The sequence below is a fragment of the Arachis hypogaea genome, chromosome 4 (genome assembly GCF_003086295.3).
Source record: "Arachis hypogaea cultivar Tifrunner chromosome 4, arahy.Tifrunner.gnm2.J5K5, whole genome shotgun sequence".
NCBI lineage: Eukaryota > Viridiplantae > Streptophyta > Magnoliopsida > Fabales > Fabaceae > Arachis > Arachis hypogaea.
In genome coordinates this window covers 20820316-20834264 of record NC_092039.1, presented here as the reverse complement: position 1 = coordinate 20834264, position 13949 = coordinate 20820316, and the positions used below count along the sequence as shown (strand labels likewise).

The 13949-nt window shown below is 32.9% G+C and overlaps 2 protein-coding genes across 2 annotated transcripts; one reads left to right on the top strand and one right to left on the bottom strand.

The window, feature by feature from the left end:
• The first annotated feature begins 1998 nt into the window (after positions 1-1998).
• On the top strand, positions 1999-4593 carry LOC140184069 (uncharacterized). The gene is made up of 4 exons (XM_072234353.1): positions 1999-2401; positions 2680-2867; positions 3054-3672; positions 3770-4593. Exons 1-4 carry the CDS (start codon positions 1999-2001, stop codon positions 4591-4593), a joined length of 2034 nt encoding a protein of 677 aa, XP_072090454.1.
• A 3327-nt stretch (positions 4594-7920) lies between these two features.
• Positions 7921-12539, bottom strand: LOC112796477 (isoflavone 2'-hydroxylase). Its single transcript, XM_025838942.3, has 3 exons — positions 11970-12539; positions 11326-11764; positions 7921-8667 (listed from the first exon to the last, which is right to left on the bottom strand). Exons 1-3 carry the CDS (start codon positions 12434-12436, stop codon positions 8056-8058), a joined length of 1518 nt encoding a protein of 505 aa, XP_025694727.1. The 5' UTR covers positions 12437-12539; the 3' UTR covers positions 7921-8055.
• Between the last annotated feature and the right edge of the window lie 1410 nt (positions 12540-13949).

The following is a 13949-nucleotide window of genomic DNA, read 5'->3' as shown; positions in this document are numbered from 1 at the left end:
CTCATTAATTTAGATATTTTGGATTTTTATTTTTATTTTTATAAAACCTATCTACTGATTTGCTTCTTTTTTAAAATAAAAAAATTATCCTACATAAATCAAAAGTTTAGATTTGTTTTCTCTTAAATATGAGTTCTTAAATATGAATTCACTCAGACGCTCGATTTTTTATGCTAGTCAAATCTGAGTCTTTGATTTATAATTTGTTATTAAAAAAATAAAGTCTCCATATTAATAAAAAAGAAAAAACTACCAAAAGTACCCATGAAATTTACGAACGCTGACAAAAGTACCCATAAACTAAGGAAATTAACAATGTACCTATGGAAGATGAGTTCCGTATGACAAAAGTATCCAAACCCTAATTTTTTATTTATTTTTTTAATAAAATTCTCAAACTATCCCACCCTTAACCTTAACTCACTTTTTTAATCTTCCAGAACTCAACATGCACCTTTAAAACTTGTCATGGAATCCAAAACTATTCCTACAACAGATGAAATGAACTTTTTATGGTGAAAATTTTGGATAATAACGCAACAGAAGATTCCAGCGCCGAGATTAACAAAATAATCAATCAATACCGATGAAGAATAAGAGAAAGAATCATAAAGGAACAGTTTTTAATCGTTTCATTTTTTTTTCTTTTTTTCTTAATTTGAGAGCTTTCTTTGTGTGCAGGGACTGGCAAAAAAAATAGAAAAGAGCTCACCATACTAAATTTATCTGCTAGGAATCGGTCGAGATCTTCTACCACCACCACCACTATTGATTTTGGTCTGGTCTATTATAGGAGTAGTTTTGGACTCCATGACAAAGGTTTTAAAGGTACAAGTTGGGTTATGAAAAGTTGAAAAAGTGAGTTGAGGTTGAGAGTGAGGGTAGTTTGGGAATTTTATTAAAAAAATAACAAAAAATTAGGGTTTGGATACTTTTGTCATATAAAACCCATCTTCCATGGGTACATCATTAATTTCCTTAATTTATAGGTACTTTTGTCAACGTTCGTAAACTTCATGGGTACTTTTGGTAATTTTTTCCAATAAAAAATATATCACTAATCCATAACTATGCATAATACATATTCACTCTCCGGTACTAAAAAAATGAGCCACAAGCCCAAACAAAAGCAAATTTTATTCTTACATACGCCAAAAATATATGATTAAGGCAGGCTCAATTTTTTCAATATTGGACGGGTGGATGAGTTGTGCAGGGATATGGAATATGGTGGTGTTAGACAATGGTGTGGGGCAGCTTTTTCTGAGCCATGGCAGGGGGGAGTCGGACCGAGCGATTGCCTTGCGTGGGAGAAAAAGTTGAACTTGTAGGTAGTAATCGTAGGGTCCGATTCCTTAAGGGACCAAATTTAAGTTTTTTTATTTTGTGTATGAAAGTGGAATCGGAGGGTACGTTTAGTGGTTTTTTTTTTTTATTCATGGACTCGTTGGGTCCGTTTGCTGGCAGATAATTTTTTTTTATCATGGAGTCGTTGGGTCCGTTTTCTGGCAGAAATTTTTTTTTGTTTTTATGGAGTCGTTGGGTCCGTTTTGTTGCACAAAAAAAAAATTTTTTTAATAGGATTCGGAGGGTCCGATTTGAGTGTGTGTGTGTGTGTGTGTGTGTGTGTGTGTGTGTGTGTGTGTGTTTTGGAAACTCGGATGCACTCCTCATATCTGATTCCTCTTCGTTGTTCTGCGTCTTTTTCCTCTCCCTGTTTCTCTTCTACTTCTCCTTGCGTCTCTGTTATTTCATTTGAACTCCAAGAGTAAATGAGAGTTCACTAGATATTTATGTATGAGAGTATGAAAAATGGTTGATAGAGTTACACTTAGTGTATATTATTTTGGTTAGATTCTATTACAAACATCTGAAGGAGTGAGATTTAGTTGTGAGAAGCCGTTAGATATTGTTATTCCGTTCACAATCTCATTTGAGGAGCTAAAATGTGTGATTTGTGAGAAGATAGGTTTTCAGATATCCAAAAAAATATCATGTATGGTATACAGATATCCCATACCGGTATTTGGTGGTTTCGTGCAGTATCAAACCAAGTATGTAACCGACGAAGCGAGTATGCAGGAGATGTTTTCAATGTATTTTGAAAGTCGCGGTCAGATATCGGTGATAGAGTTGTACGTCGAATTCGAACAATCTGAAGCGGACCGAAATATTGAAGGGGAAGAATACGATAGTGACAGTGAGGAAGAGTTTGAAAGCAATTACGAAGCTGTTGCTCCAGAAGGAGAAGAAGATCAAGGTGACGGGGTGGTGGCTCCAAATGTGGGAGACGTTGCAAATGCACTTGCAAACGAAGATCCCTTTGAGGAGCCGTCCTTCATGCGGGTTCTGGACTTGGAAGCCATGCATGCGCCGGAATTTCCGGAATATATGAGTGCCGGTACGTATTAACATATAAATATAGAAAGTAGTAGACTTTGGGAAATAATCTATGTTGATAGATGTAAATAAGAATATAAGTCACGTGAAAATTAATTTGTGCGCATTCGTCCAAAGTTTTTTATGTGTTTATGTTTGTATGATGTTAAAAGTGGGATGACAACATGATAGGAATAATATTTATATTTATGTGGATATAGGGAGCATTGACGTAGTCTTAATTTCAGTTATTAAATGTATTTGCCTTAAATTATTTTGATTTGCTTGTCGTTGTGGTAGAAATTCCTATGGTCGCAGATGGTGAATTTGCAATCGGAATGGAATTCAGTTCTAGGGAAGCTGTTATGATGGCGGTGAAAGATTATACCATCCGAAGAGGCGTAGACTACCGTGTGTATGAGTCGGAGCCGTTGACCTTCTATGCGAAGTGTACACAGTATGGATCAGGGTGTGATTGGCTTATCAGGGTTAGCATGATCAGCAAAAAGTATTGTTGGGTTATAAGGAGGTACAACGGTTCTCACACTTGTACTAGAGCCATTATTTCTCAGGATCATTCGAAGCTGGATTCGAACACAATTGCGGAAGCAATAAAGCCGTTGGTTGAGGCTGACCCGTAGATAAAGGTGAAATCAGTTATTGCGGAAGTGCAGTCGAAGTTCAATTACACCATCAGCTATCGGAAAGCATGGTTGGCGAAGCAAAAAGCAGTGGAAAAAATATTTGGCGGTTGGGAAGCATCATATGAAGCTTTGCCTATATGGTTTCAGGCCATGTGTAACAAGGAGCCATCAGCAATCGTCCATTTCGAGACTATGTCTGCATATCAAGGTGATGAGGAAGTAACTGATATCCGGGTATTGCACAGAGTCTTCTGGAGTTATTACCCCTGCATTAGAGCGTTCAGACACTGCAAGCCAGTTGTCCAGGTTGATGGGACTCACTTGTACGGAAAGTATAAGGGTTGTTTGTTGGTCGCAGTTTCACAGGATGGTAACAATAATATCGTCCCTATTGCGTTTGCAATTGTGGAGGGGGAGACTTCTGATGCATGGCACTTTTTCCTTAGTAACTTGCGACAACATGTTGTGACTCGGGATGGTGTGGGACTGATTTCTGACAGGCACGAATCCATCAATGCAGCTGTTGCCCGGAGCAACGGAGCTTGGTCGCCCCCGAGAGCATTCCACATGTTTTGCATCAGGCATATAGAGTCGAACTTCTTGAGAAAGTTCAAGGCACCGTACCTGCAAAAACTTGTGGTCAATATAGGTAAATTTTAGTAATTCGAATTTCGTTATTAACCGAGTTACCTTCAAGCAGCGTTTCTCATGAATTCTTCTCTTGTGTGGCTTTGATTGTTGTGCAGGTTATTCGAGGACGGTGCGCGAGTACGAACAGCGCTACCAGCGTTTACGTGAACGGGGCGAGGCATATACGAACTGGCTTAACCGAATCCCACGCGAACAGTACGCGTTGGCGTATGACGGTGGCTACCGCTGGGGTCACATGACGACAAACCTAGTGGAATGCATCAACTCAGTGTTGAAGGGGGCACGCAATCTTCCTATAACTGCACTTGTCAAAGCCACATTCTACAGGCTTAACGAGTTGTTCACTAGAAAAAGAGCCGAGGCAGAGTCGCGGATAACAGCTGGACATGTTTTTTCTGAGGTTGTCACGTCGAAATTGAATGCAAATCAACTTGCATGTTCAAACATCCAGGTTAATTGCTTCGACAGGATGAATGAGGTCTTCGAGGTTCGTGAGATGCCAGGTGGAACTGAGTATGCCGTCGACCTCCGTCAACAACGATGTGACTGTGGTGAGTTCCAGGTGGATCAGATTCCCTGTCGACATGTTTTTGCATGTTGTGCGAATCAGCGACTGGATTGGCGAGTGTATGTCCACGAAGTTTATAAGATGGACCAAGTTCGGAGGGTTTACCGAGCTAGGTTTCGGCCACTGGGGAATCCCACAACGTGGCCTGTGTACAGCGGCCCTCGATTTGTCCCGAATCCGAACCTGAGACGGGTGACGAAAGGTCGCCCGAGGATGACACGTTTCTTGAACGAAATGGACACACGAATGTTACGTGCTCCTAGGTGTTGTCGGCAATGTGGAGCCGAGGGACACAGCCGAAGTAGATGCCGTCGGTCAGCTGGTGTAGGTCCCAGCAACCCAGGACAGTAGATTTATGCCTATCATGTTTCATTGTAGTACTTTATGGCATTTGCTTGTTTATTTTTATCCGTTTGTTTATGTGTATCGGAACATTGTTCTTTCATGAAACTTCTTTATGACACCTGAGACTTCTTTATGACCATAGTTATCAGAATCGAACCGGCAATCGACCCGACTAAGTTACTGGGTTACTGGGTCATTGGTTCAACCATAGTTATCAAATTAACTTATTTTCTAATTCATTAATTAATTAGTATCTATTACATTATTCAAATATATGTTAAAAAATATTAATATTAATAGATATCATATAATTATCAATAACAAAAATAAAACAAAAATATTAATTTATAGATATTTAACAAACAACATTTGAAAAACATTGTCTAACTAACAACATACGAAATTAACGTTACTTTAGTATTCTTAGTTTTTTTATAATTGAATTCTTATAATTTACCTTTCTTCCCAAATGAACTATGTATTAAGTAAATTGGCCTTGCAATTAATATTAAAAAATATCGTTATTAATGATGCAGTTCCGGATTATAAATTCTTAAATTAATAACAAAAGTAAATTAAGTAATTCTAATTTCTAAATCTATTACAAAATCAGAATTATAATTTCTAACATTGATCACAAAAGTTAATTAGTTAACTACAATATCTACTCGTATTACAAAAAGATTTCTAACATATTCTCCAACAAAAAATTATAATAAATCCTAAATATATAATTTCCAACAAAAATGTGTGGAAATAATTCCTAAACTTATAATTTATAACATGAATCATAAAAGCTAAGTTACTAAATTATAATTTCTAAATCTATTCGAAAAATAATATCTTACATTTCCTCCAACTAACTAACAACATCTATACATAATAACAAAACAAACAATTTACAATCATAATTTATAAGTTTAATCATCAAAATTTATTCATTAATCAAAATTTCTAACGGTCTTACAAAATTTTTTTTAATATATTTTCCAATTAACTAACAATATCTAAACATAATAACAAAAAATTATCATAATTGCTAATATTATAATTTTTAAATTAATCATCAGATTTTATTAATTAATTAAAATTTCTAATACTACTCCGAAAAAATTCTTACAAAATCTGTAACAATCAACATTTACATATCTATCTACCTAACTGCAATATTTAACCATAAAATACAAAAAAAAATTCTACAAAATTTAATTAAAATACAGAAATTTGCAAAAAATTAAAAAATTTAACTTACATAATCAGGATTAGACAGATAATTTACAATGTGAAGTTCAGGACGATCAACATCTCTAGCTTTGTGTCTTTTAGCCATTTCCACAGATTCTATTGCATGCAAAGTTTTTGAAGAAGAAGGGAGGAAGAGGATGAACTCAGAGAGGAAGAAATGGGGTTTCAGGCTTGAAAATGATGTTTCGGACTGAGGGAGTGGGGGAAAGGGGGGTATGCTGGCTGTTGGGGCACCGTCCTGGGGAGAAGCTGCTGTCCGACACGTGGAAGGGGGCGCAATCGGACGGTCCGATTCCTCCAAACGCTGGCTCCGATTCGTGGGAGGGGGAATCGCTGGGTCCGATTCGTGGGGGGGGGGAATCGCTGGGTCCGATTCCTGTTATAGCATTCTTCCTGACACCACACCTTTGTTAAGCACCCAGTCCCCCCATATCCACGCCTAACACCAACTACTCTCCAATATCAAAATTAAAAAGCGGATTAAGGCATCGCTCCAAAAACCAATGAATTTGTTAGGACCATTATTGTCTCAATCAGTTATGCTTTGAGCGGTCAGAACAATTAGACAAATAAAAAAAGCACTAAGTTCAATAATTAAGTTGCAATAATAATAATTTCTCTTTTTTTTGACTGAAAAATAACAAAATAATAAACAAAAAAAAAATAAAAAATAAGGAATAGTTTAAGAAGTAGGACAGTTTCGTTGAATGTTACTCTCAAACTCCTTTTAAAGTAACGGGAGCTCCACTTAGAGAGTATGAGTCTTTATTGCCGTCTTTGTCATAATGTCCACCACTTTATTTGCATCTTTCAAGATCAACCAAAGGACCACACGCCATTTTCAAGACATGATCCCAGATTTTCAGCACCAAAGAATCAACAAAACCAGAAGTATTTTGAGAATTATTGATAAGAATAAAGACATCCACACAATCTGTTCATAAATAACATTTTTTCACTCCAAGTCCTAGACTAAAAGATATACTCTTCAAATAGCAAACAACTCTCTTTATAAAACATTACGACTCTCAATCGTTCTCAAATAACCTCGTTGCCAACTTCTATTTTAATCTTTACTAACATAGGCAAAACCAACACGATCACCAATACCAGGATAACTTGCATCACAATTAATCTTAAAAGTTTTTACCGAAAGAGAGAATCCATGATCCACTAATAGTAGAGAAATAGGAACTCGTTTCAACTCAAAAACATTACGAAGCTCCTTTTCCAAGGACAAAGCAATACCAGTCACCTTATTCAGGGGTCAGGACTCGTGTGGATGAAATGTCTCATTATTCCTGGAACGCTAAATCCACCAAAGACCAGAAAAGAATCTAAAATGGCGCTCTTTGCTATGAAGCAATAATCAATTTATCAAATTCAAAGGTTGACAAAAAATCTTCAATGCTTGCCAGACTAATAACTGAGCTTTCGGACAATCCTAATTACAATGAACAACTGATTCCTGACTAGAAAAACATCATGGACAACTGTCCGTCGCTGAGATGCCCCTCCTAAAACGAAAAGTAACAATGAAAAGAGCCTCCAATGAAAGAAATTGGGAGGCCCTCTTATCATTGCCTTCCCTCATTGGATCCTTCGGCACCGAGACTTTCATCCCTAGCGGCATTGCCGCTAAAGCAACCTTCGCGGAAGCATCCACCACCATGCTTTCATTCTTCTTTGTCGGCAAGCTCTGCAAGTATGGCGGTCTTGGCCATTTTTGGAGGGAAGAGCAACGAGGCACTGGGGTCTAGTGAGAAGATGGCATCGCAGACGCATTTTCATTCTTCACACATAGCCTACATTGCTGAAGTATGGTTTGAGATCCAACCTTGACTCGTGAAGAAGCAGTATAAGAGTAGTATTTTTTTTAATGTTTACAAACGCGATATATCTAAATATATTGTACAATAAATAAAGAGTGAAAATTATAACTAAAATTTAAAATATATATTATACATCATATTTTTTTCTTATTTTAATCTATTATAAAATAATTTATTCTTTATTAAAAAATATTTTTTGATACTCTATTAATATTATTTTTATTTAAAAATATTATTTACACACTAAAATTAATCATTAAAATTAATTATTATATATTTATATATAAATATATATAATTTAATTTATTTTTAATATATATTTTATTCTTATCACTAATTTTAGTATGCATATAACATACTTAATTTTTATTGTTGCAAATCAAATTCTACCCTAAATATTTGAGAAAACTTTGTTCACAATTGGGCGTGGTTTACACATAGCCTTCAATGGAGTCGACCTTGAAAGAGTGAACCAATTTCTTTCTCTCATATCAATGGGTTCCTCACTAACCCTTTTCCAATCAAAGCATTGAATCAACAATCCCAAAGTGAAACCAACACCATGCATAGCCATTGCTTCACCAGGGCAAGCCCTTCGTCCCAATCCAAAAGCAACCAACTTCTTCTCCTCTCCTTCTTTCTCAAACCTCTCCGGATTGAAACACGTGGCATCACTCCACACCGCAGGATCTCTATGCATCCCCCAAGCATTGATCATCACTATGGTGTTCTTTGGAACATTGAATCCTCCTATTGTGATGTCTTGTGATGACACGTGTGGTATGAGCAATGGTGCTGGCGTGTACAACCTTAGTGACTCTAGAATAATGTTCCTAAGGTAAGGTAGTTTTGGAAGATCTGATTCACTTAACAACCTCTCTTCTCCAATTTGTGTCTCTATTTCTTTTCTTGCCTTGTTCAAAACCTCAGGGTGATTTAGTAAATTACACAGTGACCACTCCAAAGTCACAGCAGATGAATCTGTTCCCGCAAACAGCATGGCCTACAATAGTTCAATCAAATTAACAAACGATGTTATAATTTCTATATGTTAGATATTAACATGTGAAATGCAAATATAGTCTTCTATAAATTTAGAGAAAATCTTGAAGTCACCCAAATATAATTTTATTAATTTATGTATATAAATTTTAATAAATATTTATACAAGATGTGATTATTTATATGTATTAATTCTAGTAAATATAAATACAAATTATATATTTTATGTGTATAAATATTTATAAATATAAATATAAAATTAATTATTACTGACTAAATACTGATTTAAAATAATAATATTTGTTGATTATGTAACATTGTTAATAAATTTATTGTCAATATTATTGACAAGAAAAATATTTCTTCGGTGTAAATTATTTAAGTTATTATATACTACTATACATCTTTTTTAACCATATACTACAAACTAAACATGATATTTAATTAAAGATAACATATATGTATTAGCCAAGCATATACAAATTCGTGAAATTTCACTCTGCTGAAAATAAATGATATGACGGAGACATACATTATACAATATCATAATTAATCGGTAGCATTATGCAGCCATAAACTAAGTAGGAAACATTTTTTGGTAGATAGATACTATATAGGCTAAGTCTATGGTGGCACAAAAAATGATGCCTAGTGGTCGCTAATTGTTGACCCACTAATAGATATGTAACACCTGGCCAAAAGATTATGAAAGGAAACTTGCTTAATTAATAGTGAGAATGGTAAAGGTGCCGTAACTCACCAAATGTTACTGTGAGGGCAAAATAGAAATTTGAGCTCTAAAAATTAAATCTTATGATGTGGGATGTGTGCTAGGCCAACAAAAACATGAAAAACACAATATTAATATGGACAAAAATTGATAAATACCAGGAAGAAAAGATCTTGGATTTTTTTATTTTTTATTTTTAAACTAAACTAGTAGATAACCAAATTTATAATACATGACTCTAAAAAAAAGAAAATCCAAGTTACAAGCAAGAGAGCAAAAATAAAAAAGAAAAAGAAGAGAAAAATACTTCCATGACACGTCTTCTTTGTTTGAAACTCTTTTCTTTTTTTACTGGTTTCTGAATTTTTTTTTTGGATAAAATTTTATTATTTATGTTAGTATTATGAACACTGACATATTTTACAAATTATAGATATTTAATAGAAATGTTATAATATTAATTTAAAATTATCTGAAAATTTTTAGATTTTAAAATTTTTAATATTAAACGTATGAATCTCCTAAATTTCAAAACACATAAATTAATTTATAATATTTTAAATTAATTTATAATATTTATTCTTTTGTGACACAATACAATCTCCTTTTAACTTGATTTTTGTAATCGAAATGATTGTTTTAAAATTCTTAAATAATTTTAAAAACTGTTTTGATAATTGTAAATTCTTAGAAAGAATTTTATACTTTACCCTTCGAATCAAATTAGAGAGAGAATGAATTGGGAACAAAAATAAATGTTGGAGACTGTTTTATATATTTTAAAATTTAAAAGACTAAAGTCTCTAATTTTAAAAATCTCAGTTATTGATTTGGATAAATATTTTATATTTTTGTTTATATAAAAATATTTTTGTTTAATTATTTATGTAAAATAAATTTAATCGTTTTATTTTAAAAATTAATTTATTTTTATAAAATGAATTTTATTTTTCTATTTATTTATTCGTATATTGTTTTAAAATTTTTATATTTATTTATTTATTGTTTATAATCTGCCCTGTCTTCTCCAATCCTTACTCTTCGTTGTCACGCCAGTTATTATCAGCAATCTCGACAGCGATTTTGCTGTGATTTTTTCTCCTTTCGGTTACAATAACTACGCTTCAATGGCCAAACCTTGCGATAGGACGCCGTCAACAACCCACCAAGAATCCTAAGTCAATTATACCTAATCATTCACCAATTCTAGAAGGAGATGTCTATCTTTTATTTTAATTTTCTATCAAAAAATAATGTGATTTTCTATCTAATTATCCTTTAAATTTTTTATCTCCTCTATTAGCTATCTTTACCGTGTTAAAGGATCCCTTTTTGAAAGTCAAAAAGTAACGCTACCTACCTGCACAGAATGCACCTACTATATATACGTAAGTATTGGATAAAGAAATAGCGTAGAGCATAGACTATTGACTAATTCAAAACTCAAAAGTGAATAGTATTATATTAATGTCAACATCATTTATTTCAATATCAATATAAGTATAGAAATTAAATTGTTTTTCTAAATTTTATTTGTTGGTCATATTAAGTTTTTATTAAATTAAATTCGTCTTTTTAAATTTATCAAAACCAATGACATTCATCTCTAGTCAGAGTGATTTGGATTTTGGAGAAAGACATAATTGACATGATAAACTTGAAGACCATTTTGATTTAATAAAAATTTAGAAAATTAATTTAATTATTTACTCATGTAACATATATTAATAATCAGCAAACATTAGATTCTATTTGTTACAAGAGAAATGTTAGTTAAGAGATTTAATAATTTTTATTAATATTAGCTAGTATTTTAAATTAATATTTTATTTTTATATTGTTAGAATTTAAAATTTAGTATAAAAATATTTTTGTTGGCCTGAAAGTAGAACATAATAATTAATTAGTAATTATACATAAAATTATTACCAGAGCTAGCCCTTTGATGATTTGATCAGTATAGTAGTAAGGGTCGGATTCCTGAAGATTCAAGAGATGGTGAATCATGGAATTTTCACCTTCTTGGTGCTGCTTCCTAGTACGGTTCTCTTGGATGAGTTTATTCAAGAAATCATCAAACCTGTTACTAATATTCTTCAACTTCTTTTGGGAATTGCCAAAGTCAAACCACCTTAGGAAAGGAATGTAATCTGCTTTGTTAGAAACACCTGCCATTTGAAGCAACTCTGTGACTGTGTCCCTAAATTCTTTGGCTTCATTCAAATCTTTGATGTCATGGTCATCACCATAGTATCTTTTCCCTGATATCATTCTCATCATGTTGTTGTAAGTCATATTATGAAAGATAGAACTTAGCTCCACTTCACTAAACCCTGACCCTGTTTCCTTCGCCAATTTTGTCATCAACCTATATATGTAATGAGCGATGATTTTCGGTAATTTAACAAAACAATCAATCATACTAGATGTACAAATAAAATCATTAATATAAATAGCATTTTTCAAAAAAAAATTAACTTCATTAATAGATTATCTTTTCAAATATAAATCACTAATATAAAAAATTTAGAAAGAAAAAAAATGAAACGATGATAAAAGTGAAGTTGAGAGACCTGTCGGTTTCATCCTTTCGGATTCCGGCGAAGGAGTGAGTCCGTTGCGTTGAGAGAACATCAAGAGAAGTGATGCGGCGGAGGTTGCGCCAGTGGTCGCCGTAGGAGCAAGACCCTACGGTGGTGTAGTTGTAGAATATGTACTTTCCGGACAGAGACCTTGGCCTATTCGCCAACACGATATCGTTCTTAGTGAAGCATTCTTGGAAAGCCGACGGCGATGAGACGACGACCGCGAGGCGCGAGCCGAACCACAAGGAGAATATGGGGCCGTATGTCTGCGACATGCGGTGGAATGCGCGGTGGAGCGGCGGTTTTAGGTGGTGGAGGTTGCCTATTATTGGAAGAGGTGTTGGACCTGGTGGAAGGTTTCTTAATCTTCTGCTCTTAGAGAGAAGCTTGAAGGTGGTGTAGAGAAAAACTGGGAAGAGTATAAGAGAGTAGAACAATGAGGGTTCCATTTCCATTGGTGGATCGTTTTTGTGATTTGCACTTTGACGATGGAAATACGGTTAGTTAGTTGATCCTTGCTGCTGCTTGAATCACATTAAATAGATGCAAATTATTTTTTATACTGAGGTGAGGATGGTGAAATGTAAGAGTGTTAATTTTAAATAGGATATTATTTGATTTAAAATGTAAAAATCGGACACTGCCATCTTTAGGAAAATAAAAATTGGACTCTTTAATTTTTTAAAAATAAAAATTATAAACTTTAAAATAAAAGAATTACAACAAATAAAATAAACTCTTTAATTTAATATTAATTTTTTAATTTTTTTTATAAAGTAATCAGACTATCCGATTACATAGTCTCCTATTAAAAAAATAACACATGCAAAATCAACATAATTGAATTGTGAATTGCATATTGTCTTTATTCATGATAAAAACATTTAGCTTTCAATAGATGGTGGTTATAGTGTGTAATGGGATAAAATATTTTCTTCTCAAAATAATAGTTAAAAATTTGATATATATTATATATTAAGTAAGTTCGTTAAATATAATAAATTATTTAATAATTTTTAATTATTATTTTTATGTGGGTAATTACTATTAAATAATAATATTTTTGTAAATTGAAAATTACTGATCGAAAATTTTTATTTTTATTTTTCTCGGACTCTGGTGAGATCATGTTGAGTTAATAGGAACTTTTTTAATAGATTAAATTATTGTAAAGTGAAAAAGTAGTAAAATAAAAGATAAATATCTAATTATTTTAGATTAAGATAATAAAATTCACATATAATAATAAAAATTATTAATTTAATAATAATTAACTATCTGTAATTTTATTTTTTTATTAATTTTTTCATCTATCTTGAACAACTTTTTCTTTTGTAATAGTACTTATATGTTTCTTAGTAATTTGATGATAAAAAAAATACTAAACATATATTAAAATCCGTTATCAAAATCAGTTATATATATTTTATTTTATGAGATCCCAAAAATATGAAAGTGAAGAGAAGATGGCGGGCATGCTCATGTTGCGAGTTTGAAAGAAGTATAAAAAACTATCTAATATAAGAACTTGTCACAATCAAGTTTCTTAATGGTTTTAAGGTTAGTCAAGCATTTTGTGGAATTGGTTTCGGCCTTTCGGGCTACCGAATACTGGTCAAACTAAAGATTTTTAAAAAAATTAAACCACTCTTCATCTCTTCTCTCATGATAATATTAAACTTAACTATAGTTAGACTAATAATATGCATTTTTTTAGTTAATGAAGATAAGACAGTGTTATATTATTTCACTAAAATAATTAACCATGCATGAGACATGGTAGCTAGTTTCTTCCACGGTTGAAAACTAAAATAAAATTTGAAAAATAACTGATCGATCCTCAATCTTATGATGTTAGCTTTGTCAGGAAGTAAAATAGTATAACACGAGGTGTCAGCTAGTATTAATTTTTGTTGAATAATGGCCATGGTTTGAATTATGATCAATTGCATGGTTTCGTTTGATGAC

Excerpts from the sequence above, each read along its gene's own strand:
- LOC140184069 (XM_072234353.1), top strand. The coding sequence starts at position 1,999 with ATGGTATACAGATATCCCATACCGGTATTTGGTGGTTTCGTGCAGTAT. Across the intron at positions 2,402-2,679 it reads TCCGGAATATATGAGTGCCG|AAATTCCTATGGTCGCAGAT; the intron begins GTACGTATTAAC and ends TCGTTGTGGTAG. Across the intron at positions 2,868-3,053 it reads GGTGTGATTGGCTTATCAGG|TCGAAGTTCAATTACACCAT; the intron begins GTTAGCATGATC and ends GCGGAAGTGCAG.
- LOC112796477 (XM_025838942.3), bottom strand. The coding sequence starts at position 12,436 with ATGGAAATGGAACCCTCATTGTTCTACTCTCTTATACTCTTCCCAGTT. Across the intron at positions 11,765-11,969 it reads CGAAAGGATGAAACCGACAG|GTTGATGACAAAATTGGCGA; the intron begins GTCTCTCAACTT and ends TTACATATATAG. Across the intron at positions 8,668-11,325 it reads TCATCAAAGGGCTAGCTCTG|GCCATGCTGTTTGCGGGAAC; the intron begins GTAATAATTTTA and ends GAACTATTGTAG.